This window comes from Hemibagrus wyckioides, linkage group LG25 (genome assembly GCF_019097595.1).
Source record: "Hemibagrus wyckioides isolate EC202008001 linkage group LG25, SWU_Hwy_1.0, whole genome shotgun sequence".
NCBI classification, from domain to species: Eukaryota; Metazoa; Chordata; class Actinopteri; order Siluriformes; family Bagridae; genus Hemibagrus; species Hemibagrus wyckioides.
This window is the reverse complement of record NC_080734.1, coordinates 3598392-3614344: the sequence shown is the minus strand read 5'-3', so window position 1 is coordinate 3614344 and position 15953 is coordinate 3598392. Positions and strand designations below refer to the sequence as shown.

General features: G+C 35.8%; 1 protein-coding gene across 1 annotated transcript in view; it reads left to right on the top strand.

Moving 5' to 3' along the window:
- The first annotated feature begins 592 nt into the window (after positions 1-592).
- ino80 (INO80 complex ATPase subunit) overlaps positions 593-15953 on the top strand; it is a 47147-nt gene continuing 31786 nt past the window's right edge. Inside the window, exons 1-18 of the mRNA XM_058379590.1 lie at positions 593-765; positions 4505-4686; positions 5875-6050; positions 6162-6229; positions 6797-6943; positions 7819-7939; positions 8022-8224; positions 8381-8434; positions 9147-9350; positions 10050-10248; positions 10810-10877; positions 12009-12224; positions 12311-12391; positions 13367-13462; positions 13738-13797; positions 13872-14014; positions 15139-15223; positions 15298-15415. Coding sequence (XP_058235573.1) covers positions 4544-4686; positions 5875-6050; positions 6162-6229; positions 6797-6943; positions 7819-7939; positions 8022-8224; positions 8381-8434; positions 9147-9350; positions 10050-10248; positions 10810-10877; positions 12009-12224; positions 12311-12391; positions 13367-13462; positions 13738-13797; positions 13872-14014; positions 15139-15223; positions 15298-15415 — 2182 coding nt within the window. The 5' untranslated portion in view covers positions 593-765; positions 4505-4543. The remainder of the gene's footprint in view (positions 766-4504; positions 4687-5874; positions 6051-6161; positions 6230-6796; positions 6944-7818; positions 7940-8021; positions 8225-8380; positions 8435-9146; positions 9351-10049; positions 10249-10809; positions 10878-12008; positions 12225-12310; positions 12392-13366; positions 13463-13737; positions 13798-13871; positions 14015-15138; positions 15224-15297; positions 15416-15953) is intronic.

The following is a 15953-nucleotide window of genomic DNA, read 5'->3' as shown; positions in this document are numbered from 1 at the left end:
CTTTTCATCTACAAACATGGCCCATGGCTGGAAGAAGCGTCCACGGTAACAGTATCGCCTAATATCATACATCATATCGCAATACATACCGGACAAACGATTATCGAGTCATGATTAGTCATCATCACTTTAATATTTACACTTTAATGTGTCCGATTTATTAATATCATGAGTATATATTTATATATATATTTATATTTGTGGAATCAGTGTCATATTATTATTATCATTATAGTGTGTACACCTGCATACACAATCATGAATCCTAAGAAGTTTATAATGAATATAAAAAGAAAGCTTCCTACGAAATCACGCGATATTTGGAAGCGGTGACGATGACGTCACACGCACATCCTGAGAACTTGTGAGTGTACAAGGCATCACTGATCGATTGCAGAAATCCTCATCGCTGGTTTAGAGCGAAAATATGCCAGGAAAAGGCGTTATCTGTGTTTATATTTTGATGATAGTGAGTGTAGTGTATTATGTGGATTGAATGGAGCCCACGTTTCGTGCGCGAACGATCATCTCGTCTTGGCGCCTGCTCGGCGGTTGATTACTAACGCCTGTTCCGTGCTCTGTCCTCGCCATGGCGCCGTTGTCCCTGCTCGCTCGGTTACTGAAAGTGGCCGCCTCTCTGCTGCTGCCGAGTCCACCGCCTCAGTCTCTCTCCTTGTTCACAAGCGCCATTTTGGAGACAGAGCGGCGCTGTGAGTCGGCAGCAGCGGAGACGGAACGAAAACAGGGGGGACACGGGGCGACGAGGTGAGCCTGCGTTTATGAGGGACATGGTGGGGGAGCGTTGGGGGTAAGATGGCCGGGAGGGAGAAAGAGTTAGAGAAGAGGAATCGGGAGAGCAGTGGCCTGGTCTTCTCCTGCTCTGACAGAGAGCCGCGCGTGCGGCGGTGTGTGGGTGTCCGCCCGTGAATGGAAAAAAAATGGAGCCTTAAAACAAATAATAAAAGCCCAGTTTATATCATTTGCCCCCGTGGATGTGGCCTTAAAGAGACAGGGCCTGTCTGAATAATTAAAAAAAAATATGCACGGCAAAACCTCCAAATGCGATAAAACACTTATGCTAGCTCACGCGCTAACGCTAACCGCTCAAGGTTAAGTAGCTGAGCTGTGCTACAGCGGAGTCGATATATACACAACGGGTTGCTATTTAGCAGCGTCCGTTTTTAACGTTATTTCGTTTGAATTGTGCTAGCAGGCTAACCTGCGTGTCAAAGTGTCGGATCTTTAGTTAAAGGCGGATATTAGCTCGCTAAACATTAGCCTGGCTAACTTAGCGCGTCAGTGGTGCGCGCGAGGCGAGCTAACTTAGCAGGAAAGCTAATCGGCTAGCTCCTTTAAGTATACAGTACCGTATAGCCTGTGGACTAGCTAGCTAATCGGCTAATCGGCAGAGTTTTAGGGGGGGGGGCTTCATTCACAGTTTATAGCTTAGATTTAACATAATACACAATAGCAATAGCCAAGCTGATTAGTTTTAGTAGTGATATTTCGTGCTTTAGTGTAGTTCAGGTACAACGTGAAAGCTGGAAACCGAACCTTTTTATGAAAGGAGTCGATTCCCTAGGTTTAGAATCGGAGAGGTGATTTGGTAGCACGAGAGCCGGGGGTCGATTCTCGGTTTCCACCTATTTGGCAACGGAGAGTCGATACTAACGATCCATGAGTCGATTCCACAGAAGTTGGAGTCGGATCAATGTTTTTGCACACCCAAAAATATTTAGAAATGAATAAAATAAATAAATAAGAAACTATCATTTGTAACAAGAAAAATCAACATCCTACCAAAATAGACTGGCCACTTTCATAAAAATATCACTTCACATAACAATTAGAAATAATTTATATGGAGCAATATTTGTTGTAAGATCTTTTGTGAAGCCTGAAAAATGACTAAAATTCTCCTTTTTTCTTTTTTTACACCATTCTTTTTGATAAACACCAGAGTCTATTAATATGCACAACTATACCATTTATATTCCGACAGTGTATACATTTTCAGAGCTTTAAACAGCAAAATATTTCATATGGAAATGTTAAGATCTCACATTCTATTAGTCATCTAAAGTCGTGTTTCCTGAACCTTTTGGTTAAATTAGCCACTTGTGGCTCAATAAATGTGGAATAAAATACTAAAATGTGTGTGTGAAGAGGAATTCAAGATGGTGGCTGTACTGAATAAACAAGTAAACACAAACACGAGGGTGATGTTGGAAACAGGACAGCGTTACTCTGGGTGTGAACATACATCAAATAAATAAATATTAAAATTGGATTAAAACTGAAATTTAAAATTTTGTGATGCTTCTAAGAAACAAAAAACATTCTCATGTAAACGTTTGTTGTTAGTCGGGAAATTTCTGCTTACATGATCAGCATTTCCACTTCTGTTAAATCTCCTCGTGCAGAAATAAGCACTGAGTGATCCCAGTAAAGATGTAGAAACACGAGTTTATAGGTCATTCTCTGGATGAAAATAAAACAAAATCCAATGTTTATGATGGTTTACACTATATTGCCAAAAGTTTTGGGACACCCCTCCAAATCATTGAGTTTAGGGGTTGGGCTCGGCCGCTTAGTTTTAGTGAAAGGAACTCTTAATGCTTCAGCTTCATACTAAGACATTTTGAATTTCATGCTCTTTGTGGGAACAGTTTGGGGATGACCCCTTCCTGTTCCAACATGACTGTACACCAGTGACCAAAGCAAGGTCCATAAAGACATGGATGAGTGAGTTTGGTGTGGAGGAACTTGACTGACCTGCACAGAGTCCTGACCTCAACCCCATAGAACACCTTTGGGATGAATTAGAGTGGAGACTGTGAGCCAGGCCAAAACTGGGACCTTTACATGCACATGAATGTAATATGGAGTTGCTCCGCCCCTTTACAGCTATAACAGCTTCAACTCTTCTGGGAAGGCTTTCCACAAGGTTTAGGAGTGTGTTTATGGGAATTTTTGACCATTCCTCTAGAAGCACATTTGTGAGGTCAGTCACTGATGTTAGATGAGAAGGTCTGTTTCACAGTCTCCATTCTAATTCATCCCAAAGATGTTCTATGGGGTTGAGGTCAGGACTCTGTTCAGGCCAGTCAAGTTCCTCCACACCAAACCATCCATGTTTTTATGGAGCTTGCTTTGGTCACTGGTGTACAGTCATGTTGGAACAGGAAGGGGTCATCCCCAAACTGTTCCCACAAAACATGAAATTGTCCAAAATGTCTTGGTATGAAGATGAAGCATTAAGAGTTCCTTTCACTGGAACTAAGGGGCTGAGCCCAACCCCTGAAAAACAACCCCTGAACTCAATGATCTGGAGGGGTGTCCCAATACTTTTGGCATGAAAGCGTATGTTGCGTAGTAAGCTCATTTTCACTCAGTAAAACAAAGTGCATTCAGATATTATTTTACACAAAGCGTCAGATAAGTAGTTGTTAATTTTCAGTAGTGACTTTTTACAGCTTTAATGATCTGTCAGATTTTAAAATCCGGATGTTAGATCCAGTTATATCCACGTTTATCACCCAAGCTTATGTTTTCTTGCTATTTTTGTTTTCCTTGATCGATTATGTAAGTAATAAAACACTCACTCCTGTGTCATGCTGTTATAGTAAAATAATCAGGCACAGTGTGATGTGATGAAGCAGAGTCACTATAGTGTTTCATTCCTTTTATACCCCAGCAATTTGTGAATTTCAATTTATTAAAGAACGACATCCTTCTCTCTCACGTTATAGCAGCTATAAAGACCCAGCCCCTCACCAATCTCTCTTTATTCTCTCTCTTAAAGTTAATCAGATAAAATAAAAAGAACAAAATGAAGCACATCACATTCTAGAGAAACCCTAAAGCATAAATTCATCTGCAAACCTAAAGTTAGAGTTTTACCTCGGACTGTTAAAACCACTGACGCTGGAGACTCCTTCCCTAAGCTGCATATCTGTACAGAAACGTGTAGATTTAAAGTTATTAGAGATGACAGTGCTGGCTAGTTTACAGTAATATGGTGCAACAAACTTATTTATATTTATATATGACTCTCGATTTTTGTGTCATGATAGTGTCAGAGTGAAATATGATGGAAATTAAAAGGAAAAAAAAACCAATTATAAATAATATAAATATTATTATTATGATTATTATTATTTGTTATTATGAATTAAATTATAATATATTATTAAATATATTTTATTTATTAGTAATAATATAAATGTTATTTATAAATAAATAAAATGTTATAAATCCTTATTTTTTATATTTAAACTTTTATTTAAAATTAAACTCTCTCAATAATGAAAGATGATTATTAATAAACTTTAAGGTTCTCTATAGAACTAAATAACAGATCTCTGTGAGCCTTTTTTAAAAAAAATTTCACCAATCCCATAAAAAGTAAAGTTTAAATCCATCATGTAGTTGTCATGTTTCTCCTTCCATCTAATTTCCTGACCCACACTCTCCCTCTTCTCTGTGTGTTGTCTTTGTGCAGTGAGAGCCCTGCTGGGTCCGGGATCGGTTCTGTCTCCTTATGGCCTCGGAGCAGGATGGCGTTGGAGCCTCTACCTGCCTCAAGTTGGCCAAACCGCTGCACCTGCAGCACCTGGAGCGCTCGCTCCGCCTCGACGCCTTCCTCCGACACTCCTCCACCATCTTCAACCGGGACATATCCAGGTAGAATAGCCCTCTGTCTGTCTGTATGTGTGTGTGTGTGTGTGTGAGTTAATCTGATTACGAGCTCTGACTCCATAGTGTATGTTAGAGACCACCCACTGACCTGTAACCTGGCAACCAAGTCTTAAATTGTCTTAAATTTAGAAGCAGGGTTTTTTTTAGCTAGTTTTTAGTGCATTTAGACATCATATCACTCCCACAGTGTAATTATTCACCTACACAGCTGTTTACACACACAGCTGGACCAGTGCTGAATCACTCAAATCTGCAAATAAAGATATAGAATATGAAAAAAAAATCAGAAGAAGTGAAGGCAATTATCGTAGAAGTGTTTTATTCCTCTTACACCACTCACCAATTTTAAGCTTATTAAAGGGCAACACATTATACTTTTGGTCTGTTTACAGTTGTGGAAGGTCTGTGTTTCGTCATCAGCCTTTCTTTAATTTTCTATAAAAAAAAAAAAATAAAAAAAATAAGGAAAGAAAAACAAAACAAAGCACAGCGTGTTACTGGGAAATTGCAAAAAATAAATAAAAAATAAAATAATTAAAACCCACCTGTTGTGTTACTTAACCTAATAACCTATTACACACTTATCCTTTCAAATATTTATTTACATTTTTTAATTAATTTTTAAAAATTAATTAATCCATTATTTCATTAATATTAATTTATTCAAATAATTTCATTTATTATTTTATCAATATTGATTTATTAAAAGTGTATACATTAAAATGTGTTCATTGCTAGATGTGAAAAATAATAAATATATATAAATATATATATATATATATATATATATATATATATATATATATATATATATATATATATATATAGTTAGATAGATATAGATATATATATATATATATATATATATATATATATATATTTGTATTAGGTTGAATTTTATTTCTCAACTGTAATTGTGACTTCTTTCTGAATTCTTTATTTTTATTTTATTTAATTAATTAATTAATTAATTTTTTTTATTGGATGATTGACATAGCGCCGAGAGAAGCGACTCGATGTCAGCTCATGATGATTAGATGTTGACTAGGACAAACACACACACACACACACACACACACAGACAGACAGACGCACGCGCGTGATTTTGACCTTTAAACTGATATTGTAGTTACAAGTAATGATGGTGTGTGTGTGTGTGTGTGTGTGTTTCAGTGATGACAGTGATGATGGTCTGGGCGAAGGCCCGTCTCTGGCCCCTTCCAACCCTCATGCCCCGGTGCTGGTGGTGAAGGAAGAGGCATCTGACTCTGAGGAGGGTGTAAGGAGCTCAGTAGGAGGAAGAGGAGGAGGAGCAGAGTGTGGTACTCTCAATGGAGCTCTGCTTCAGGGTACGCATCATCACCCACACTTTATATATATTTTTATATAATCACACTCACATGATACTCCGTGTCTCAGTGTTGTTCATCTCCGGTATCTCTGTTCATCTCCTCTAACAGAACACAAAGCCGACAAAGCCAGTCTGTACAACTTCACCAAGCTGAGGAAGAGCAGGAAATGGCTGAAGGTATCCACACACACACAACACACACACACCACACCACACACACACACCACACCACACACACACACACACACACAGCTCATCTATGCAGGAACAGATGGGATTCGTACTGATTAGTTGGCTTAGTTTCTGTGTGAAGCGTGGGCTGGTCATGTGACCAGGTCATGTGACTTAAAAACATTACATGGAGCCATACAGTAACAAAGCCACTGATTATGGCAGCCATTTTTTAAACAATATTTTTGAAATAAATATTTCCATGTTCAGTGTTGATGATGATGATGATATTATATGATATTAAAGGACATTAAAGGATTATATGAATGAATTAAAAAACAGTAAATTTAAATAATAATAAATAAATAAATAAATAAATAAATAAATAAATAGTAAATTAAAATAATAATAATAATAATAATAATAAATAAATACTTAAATAAATAAATAAATAAATAGTAAATTAAAATAATAATAAATAAATAAGTAAATAAAGTATAAATATTTAAAGACTGACTAGGAGGCTACACCCCACCTTTGTTGATTTTTTTTGCTCCCTCTTGCTGTCCTCAGGGTGTGTTGCTCAGCGACGAGACCACGGATTCAGACACAGATTCGGATGATTCAGACTTTTCCCTGACCCGAGAGGAACTCCACGACATGCTCAGGCTGCACAAGTTCACCCGCTCGCACCAGAGCAAGTTTCGGGTCGACCGAGAGGTACACAAACACACCTGAGCTGATACAGATAACGTTATTTCTTCGTCAGAAGCCCATGTTTCTTTTCCTCTTCATTTCTTATGACTTTCTGTTCGATTCGTGTCGAGGTAGCTTTAACGTGTCTCAGTGTTTAGTCCCTGTGTCTAACGTGTCGTCGCTAAAACACAAATACACACTTTATCTGACTAAACTATCGATATATTTCTGTATAGAATAGTGCTGAAAAGTCACAACTAAGAAAGAAAAATCTTAATTATTTGATGTGTAGAGTTTTTATACAGATGTTTTTCTTATTTATTTTTGAGTGTACAAAAAGTTTTTATTAAATTTATTTAGTGTGCTTGTATTTACCTCTACATGAATAATAATGATCATAATATTATTAATTATTTTATAATAATTTTTATTTAATAATTTAATAACAATTAATTATTTTATAATTAATAATCATTAATAATAATAACACTTATAATAATAATAATAATAATAATAATAATAATAATAATAATAATTATTATTATTATTATTATTATTATTATTATTATTATGTCATTGTGGTATTGTGGTGTTTCATTTATTTTATTTGAGTGTACAAGAAGTATTTTTGCATTTTATTTATTTGTTTGTTTGCTTTCTTGCGTATTAATAACTTTATTTATTTACCTGTGTTAGTTTGTAATTACTTTTGAATGTATTATTATTATTATTATTATTGTTACTGTATTCATTTGGATTTTTCTCTGTACAACCCCTTCCCCTGTATCTCTCCCTCTCTTTCTCTCTCTCTCTCTCTCTCTCTCTCTCACTCTCTCTCTCTCACTCTCTCTGTCGCTGTCTCTCTCTGTCTGTCTCTGTCTCTGTGCCCCCCCCCCCAGCTGCAGCAGTATCAGTACTACAGTGCCGGTCTCCTCTCCACTCAGGACCCATTCTACGAGCAGCAGCGCCACACGCTGGGGCCTAAGAAGAAGAAGATTAAGGAGGAGAAGAAATTTAAAGGTAAATAGACGAGACAAAAACATAATCCTGAACGTTCGGTGAGATAAACTTGATAACTTACAGCTCCTTGATTTCACCACAGCCAAGTTAAAGAAGATGAAAAAGAAGAAGAAGCGAGGCGAGGAGTTCTGCGGCGAGGGACGGCCCTATGTCAGCAAAATATTCGCCAAGTTTTCCCATGATGCACCTCTGCCCATGACCAAGAAGAAGCACTTGACCCTCGAACAGTTAAACGCCCGCAGGAGAAAAGTCTGGCTCACTATCGCCAAAAAGGAAAACCCCAAAGTACCAGCTTTTATTTCTTTTCTTTATAATACATTTTCAAAGCTGTTCATTTTTTTGCTTATTTATTTATTTATTTATTTATTTATTTATTTATTTATTTATTTATTTATTTATTTATGTATTTATTTATTTATTCATTCATTCATTCATTTTCAGGTGTTTAAGCAGAAAGCCTCTGCGAAGAACTTTGTGTTAACCAACGCCAAAAAGGTAAAAACTTTACTAAACTTAATTTTTTTTATTTCCTTGTATTTCAATTTTTAAATTTGTTTTGTAAGAAGACAAACACCAACTTTAGTAATGTAAATAACACTGTAATAACACTGTAATAACAAATAACACTGAAATAATTTTTTTATAAAAGTTTTTATATATTTTTTATGCTTTGCAGCACACAGCCTCACAAAAATATAGAATAATATTTAATATATTTGAATTATATTTCAATGTATATAATTATTTTTATTTTATTTTCATATTTAGTTTTATTTTATTTGTTTAACTGTAATCTTTAAGTTATGTTAGCAGAAAAAAAATTATTTATTTGTATTTTTTTTGTTGCGGCATGGTGTCATATAACTATAACTCAATAATTAAAAAACAATTATGAACTTATTATATAGTTGTCAATTTTTATTTAAATTTTTGCATTTTTTTTATTTTAGGATTTTATTTTTTCTTCTGCACCTGAACACTTTCTGTGTTGTCTTGTTAAACAAATGAAATGATTATTTATTTAGGAAATAAAAAAGTATTTTTATCTATTCTTTTAAAGTGTGTAAATTTTTAAAGTCTTTATTTTAATTTCTTATTTATTTATTTATTTATTTAAATAGAATACTTTCACTTGTGAGGATGAAAAGTTATATATATATCTTATGTATATAATATATACACTTTGTGTGTGTGTGTGTGTCTCCAGCTGGCCCACCAGTGCATGCGTGAGGTGCGTCGCGCGGCGATCCAGGCCCAGAAGAACTGTAAGGAGACGCTGCCTCGAGCTCGACGGCTCACCAAGGAGATGCTGCTCTACTGGAAGAAGTACGAGAAAGTGGAGAAAGAACATCGCAAGCGCGCTGAGAAAGAGGCTCTAGAGCAGCGCAAACTGGACGAGGAGATGAGAGAGGTACACACACACACACACACACACACACACACACACATCTTATATCACACATTCATGACATGAAACACAGACTTTTGCATCTTCAGATCCTGGCATTACGGTTAATGTAATTAAAAGTGTTTATCAATCATTTTGTCATAAATGTTGTAAATATTAGTTTTGGTCTAAAAATGCATAGCTGAAGTAAAACTTTAAAAGGGAAAATTTACAAACAATAAAATAGTTTTGTTTTATTAAAAATCTGGTTCTGTAGGATGAACACGAGCGAATATCTGAAAATAAAAATTAGATATTTATTAAAAAAAAAATTAGATTTATTCATATAAAAATCTAGAAAGATATATAAAATATATTTTAAAAGAAAAAAGTAGCTTGAAATGATAAATTATTCAGATAAATTCAGAATTAATGTTCTGATTAATTATGAATTATTATTCATTATTAACAATAATTAATTAATTAATTAAAATAAATTATTATTGTTGGTGTTATAAAACTATATGGAATTTATTATTTTAAATATTGAATAAGTTTAAAGATATAAATATAGTTTGAAAGAAATACATGTATTATTATTATTATTATTATTATTATTATTATTTATTTATTTTCCTTAACATAATTTTTTGTGCATGTGTGAAGTGTGTAAATTAAAGTTGGTATATTTTTTAAGCTCCTCCTCTTCCTGTGTTCCATCAGGCTAAGCGTCAGCAGAGGAAGCTGAACTTCCTGATCACGCAGACGGAGCTGTATGCTCACTTCATGGGCGGGAAGCACAAAGGCGTGGGCGGAGACAGCGCTCAGGACGAGATCCTCAGGAAGCTGGACGAGAGCGCCGCCCAGAGGCAGATCAACATCGGCGGAGGAGTGATGGTCAACGTGGGCCACGAGGAGTACGGTACGGTCCTGCAGCCTTACTCATTGTCCAGTGGAGTAGCCTGATCTGTGTATCATGTCCCAGTGAGATGACCAGAACGACAGGGCCGTGTGTTTATTCTGCAGTGTAAAATATATATTGGCACCCTTCATTAACACCAGCATGAAAGGCTTCTATTAATTAATTTATTTATTTTTTGTTTTAATTAATATTTTTAAATTCAATTCAGTTTGATTGGAGAGTTTGACATAAACACTGCTTTCCACCCTGTGTAATGGATTTTGTTTTAGGTTATTATTTTTATCTTTTTTTGTATTTATTTATTTGTTCGTTTATGTACTTATTCATTCATTCATTTATTTATTTATTTTTGTTTTAATTTTTAAAAATAATCTTTTTTTAAACATTCTCTGATTGTTTGAGTGGAGAGTTTCACTCGTACACGGATTTCCACCCTGTGTAAAGATTTTTTTTTTATTATTATCTGTATTAATTAATTAATTAATCAATCTATTTATTTATTTATTTATTTAATTTGTGTGTGTCTCTGGTGGTTGAATTTTTCCCCCTGTTTCTCTACAGACAGTGAATACTACAAATCTCAGGCCCTGAGGAACGCCAAAGAAGCCTACCAGATCCACCAAGCCAGAGTGAGATAACATTCCTTTATAGCATTTTAACTTCATTTATTATCTACAAAAACCTTTATAATAAAACTGGACAAAAAGAGTTTGACAGAACAATTTAAAAACAGGAAAAATCATATAATCAAAATAAGTATATTTTTTAAAATTTCCCGAAGAAGAAATCATAAAAGTAGATTATGAAAAACTTTATCTTTGTAAAAATAGAGATCATTTAAGACTAAAAAAAAATTAAATTAAATTAAATGAAGGAATCATAAAAAGAAGAGAAAGGCGATAGGAAAGGCAGAAAAACAAGAAGACATAAAAGTCAATCTTGTAGGAATTTTATGATTTCGGGGAAGTTATAAAATACAGAAGTGAAAGAAAAAATGAAACTATAATGAAACTATAAAATAAAAATGAAAGAAAATAATTAAATTATTCAAATACAGAAGTGAAAGAAGAAAATGAAACTATAATAAAATGATAAAAAAAGAAATTATTAAAATACAGAAGTGAAACAAAAAATAAACTATAATAAAATTATAAAAAAGTGAAAGAAAAAAAGGACATTATTAAAATACAGAAATAAAGGAAATAAATGAAAATGTAATGAAATTATAAAAAAGTGAAAGAAAAAAGGAATTATTAAAATACAAAAGTGAAATAAAAAAAATAAACTAATTAAAAAAAATTTAAAAGTGAAAGGAAAGAAATGAAATTATTAAAATGCAGAAGTGAAAAAAAAACAAAACTATAATGGTTTTTTTTTTTTAAAGTGAATTTTTTTTAGGAATTTGAAAGAGTTTTTTTGTATTTAAAATTATTGTAATATAGCAAGGAAAATTAAAGCAGAAAAAAAAAATAGAAAAAAAAAATTAAAGTAGAAGAAACCATGAAACAGAATATATCCTAAAAATATTTTTTCAAAGGAAAGAAAGATTAAAATAGTCATTAGAAGAAACAAAGGGTGTGTTAGAGATGTGATAGAGTGATACACACGTTTCCATGGTTACATCCAAATCTGCTTATTAACTGCAGCACATGCAGTGAGGATTTATTGTGACATGATTTTAGTCCATTTTCTCCTCATGGACTTCATAAAGTGTGTGTGTGTTTGTGTGTGTGTGTGTGTGTGTGTTGCACATTACACAGACGAGGCAGTTTGATGAGGAATCGAAAGACAGCCGCAGTGCTTCTCTCCACGTCGCAGGTGGGTGTGGCTCCGGCTCCGGGTTCGGAGAGAGTTACAGCCTGTCTAATCCCTCCATCCAGGCCGGAGAGGACATCCCTCAACCCACCATCTTCAACGGCAAGCTCAAAGCCTACCAGCTCAAGGGCATGAACTGGCTCGCAAACCTTTACGAACAGGTCAGTGCTGGGAAATACACAGGTGTGTGTGTGTGTGTGTGTTGTCTCAGTCTCTAACCCTTTGTGTGTGTACGTGTGTGTCTCAGGGTATCAACGGCATCCTAGCAGATGAGATGGGTCTGGGTAAGACGGTCCAGAGCATCGCCCTGCTGGCCCACCTGGCCGAGGTGAGCGCTTTCCACAGCAACCTGAGAAACCACAGCTAGTTGCCAAGGCAACCAGAGCAACCATAAGCACTTTATTCCTCTCTTTTACCAATGTTTTAGGAGATCAGACCGTTTTCTATTCATTAAAGCCTTCTAGTGACAAATACGCCAGTGTACACACACACACAGGAATGATGATATATTATCATGAGTTCATTAGTAAATAGCTACATTACAAGAGTTCTCTAAACCTCGAAAATGTCAGATCCAAAGCTCATGTCTCCCATAGAGACGTACAGTGACGTGTGTGTGTGTGTGTTTGAATCAGTGCAGATGTGCAGTGACTTGTGTTTGTGTGTATTTGAATATGTGTAGACATACAGTAAAGTGTGTATGTGTGTGTGTTTGAATCCATATAGACATACAGTGCTGTATGAATCTGTGTGTGTGTGTGTAAAGTAATATGTGTTTTTGATTGTGTAGTGTGTTTATTTGAATAAGTATAGACAGAGTGAAGTGTGTGTGTGTGTGTGGAGCATGATATAGTTTCTAGACTGGAAAAAGTGACGTTCACAGATTCTTAATTATTGAAATTAAATTGCTAAAAGCCCCGCCCCCTTCCACATGTTCCGCATGCATTAGTTGTGACAGCTGTGTGAATCACAGTGTTCTGTACACTGTCTATTAGATATAAAGAGTTTAATGGCGTGATTGTATAGGAGCGATCCTGACAGGCTCGATAAACACACTTCCTCATGGATGAATCATCAGAGCAGAACGTTTTTTCCATTTTCCATTTTTCTCTTCACACTTATCCTCGACGTTTCGGGTCAGTAGGAATTCTCCAGCTGCACGCTTTCATCCTTGCAGCCTTTCAGTGGAGAGAGGAAGTGGAATCTGATGTGACAGACTTGTTCCTTGGGTGCATAGGAAACTTTCCTGTTAGCTCCTTCCTGTTTTCATCTCTCTCTCTTTTTCTCTGTGTGTGTGTTACAGAGAGACAACATTTGGGGTCCTTTCTTGATCATCTCTCCGGCGTCCACGCTCAACAACTGGCACCAGGAGTTCACCCGCTTCGTGCCCAAATTCAAGGTAAGCGTCGCAGCTGCACAGGAAGTCACATTGGAAACCTTTCAATAGTGCTGTGCTTTTCCGCTTTTCTTAAACCCCCTGAACTGGTGCTATTTACAGATCCGATAACAATTAAACAAGGTTGCCTCGTCCTATTTTTACCTCTGAATGAAAAACACATGACCCATCCATACATCCCAATACACGGTCACTCAGGAATCTACCTGCAGGGGGCAGTGTTGTTGTATTTGTAAAGTGAAGATATGAATGGATTAACCCTGGGTTTCGTCACACAGGTGCTGCCGTACTGGGGGAACCCTCATGACCGTAAAGTCATCAGGAAGTTTTGGAGCCAGGTGAGTTACTTTGACCCATTGAGATTTTTTTAATTTTTTTATTATGAATAACTGATGTTGCTCTGTGTATGTAGAAAACGCTCTACACGCAGAACGCACCCTTCCACGTGGTGATAACCAGTTACCAGCTGGTGGTGCAGGACGTGAAGTATTTCCAGCGGGTCAAGTGGCAGTACATGGTTCTGGACGAGGCGCAGGCTCTGAAGAGCAGCACCAGGTAAAAAACACGGGTCTAACACACCTTCCTGTACGATACACGACAACACACAATCCTCAACGTCACAATATATCGCTGTAGTCTCTGTTAGCAACCCTGAAGTGTAGCATTTAGCTTAATAAAAATTATAAATGATTATAAACACCAGAGAGTGTGATTATAAATGATTATAAACACCAGAGAGTGTGATTATAAATGATTATAAACACCAGAGAGTGTGATTATAAATGATTATAAACACCAGAGAGTGTGATTATAAATGATTATAAACACCAGAGAGTGTGATTATAAATGATTATAAACACCAGAGAGTGTGATTATAAATGATTATAAACACCAGAGAGTGTGATTATAAATGATTATAAATAAAATTACTGTTTTACACTCGCTCACATCACATGTCCTTTCCCCTTCGGTGAACTGCCTTTTTTACGCAGAGTAATAATAGCTTCCATGCAAACGCTATTGTTATTATATATACATATATATATATATATATATATATATATATATATATATATATATATGTATATATATATATATATATAATATTAATAATAATATCATTAAAAATTATTATTATTATTTCTTATTTATTTTTTTTTTAATATTATGCTTTGGTTTATATTTTCCCAGATTTGGATAAACAAAAAAGTAAAAATGTGCTTTTCAAAACAATATTTTCTTTAGTATTTTATTCATTTGTTTTTTTCCCCACTCACATATGCCCCCCCCCACCCCCTTTGCATATGTACTACATTAAGCTCAGACGTCCCTGATGGCCGTGGCAGTGTTGTGTTCTTTAAAGAGCGTCCTTTAAACGAGGATGGATTTGGATGTTGCCTTTCCTCCTCACATGGCATGCATTAACACCGTCTCGCTGTCCAAAACACGGCGTGTGAGATTGTGCCCGGCTCGGCCTGACAGCACATGCACCAGCAGCTTCTGTTGTGGTGAAAGATGAACGATTACCCCGCCGAGCGACTCGGAGCCAAGCTTTCAAGTCTGTCTCAGTGCATCTGATCCCCGTGTCGGTTTCTCTCAGACGTGATGACAGGTCTTCTTAGGTTTTACCGTTTGATGAAGATGAGGATGATGAAGATGATGTTTCTGTTTCTCTGCAGCGTTCGCTGGAAGATCCTGCTTCAGTTCCAGTGCCGAAACCGACTGCTGCTCACGGGAACACCCATCCAGAACACCATGGCCGAGGTGAGACTGCGCTTGTGTATGTGTGTGTGTGAATCAGGAGAGGATTTTATAAATCTGACTCTTTGTCTCTTCAGTTGTGGGCTCTGCTGCACTTCATCATGCCGACTCTGTTCGACTCTCACGAGGAGTTCAACGAGTGGTTCTCAAAAGACATCGAAAGCCACGCCGAGAACAAATCTGCCATCGATGAGAGTGAGTCCTCAGGGTTTTCCACCCTCGTGTATTATGGATATATAGAAATGAATCGATACAAAACGGTTATGTGAATGTTTAAGGAAAATGTGTACACACTTACTCTCCTCGACTCATAAAACAAATCTCTCTGCTCCTGTTAACTGGTCTAATCACCATAAAACCTTTACACACTGGAACGTGATTGGCTCTAATGTTTTACGATGTTCTAACACAACTTCACAACCACTTCATTTCTCTCTCCTTCTTTTCACTTTGATTTGTTTTGTTCTGATTCATTTTACCCTTGTGTGTTCTACTCTAATGAATTTTATAGAGATCTGGCATAATAACAAAAGGCATTTGAAGATTGGAACATAATTGGCTTTAAGATTTTAAAAGATCTCTGGACTCTTCCTGGTGATTCACTTCTCTACGATTGTATTTTACACTGATTCAGTTCACTCTAATGCATTTTATTCTGATTCATTTTACTGATTTCATTCATACTCTGATTCATTTAAATTTAATGCATTTTTTAGTGAATCATTTTTTATTG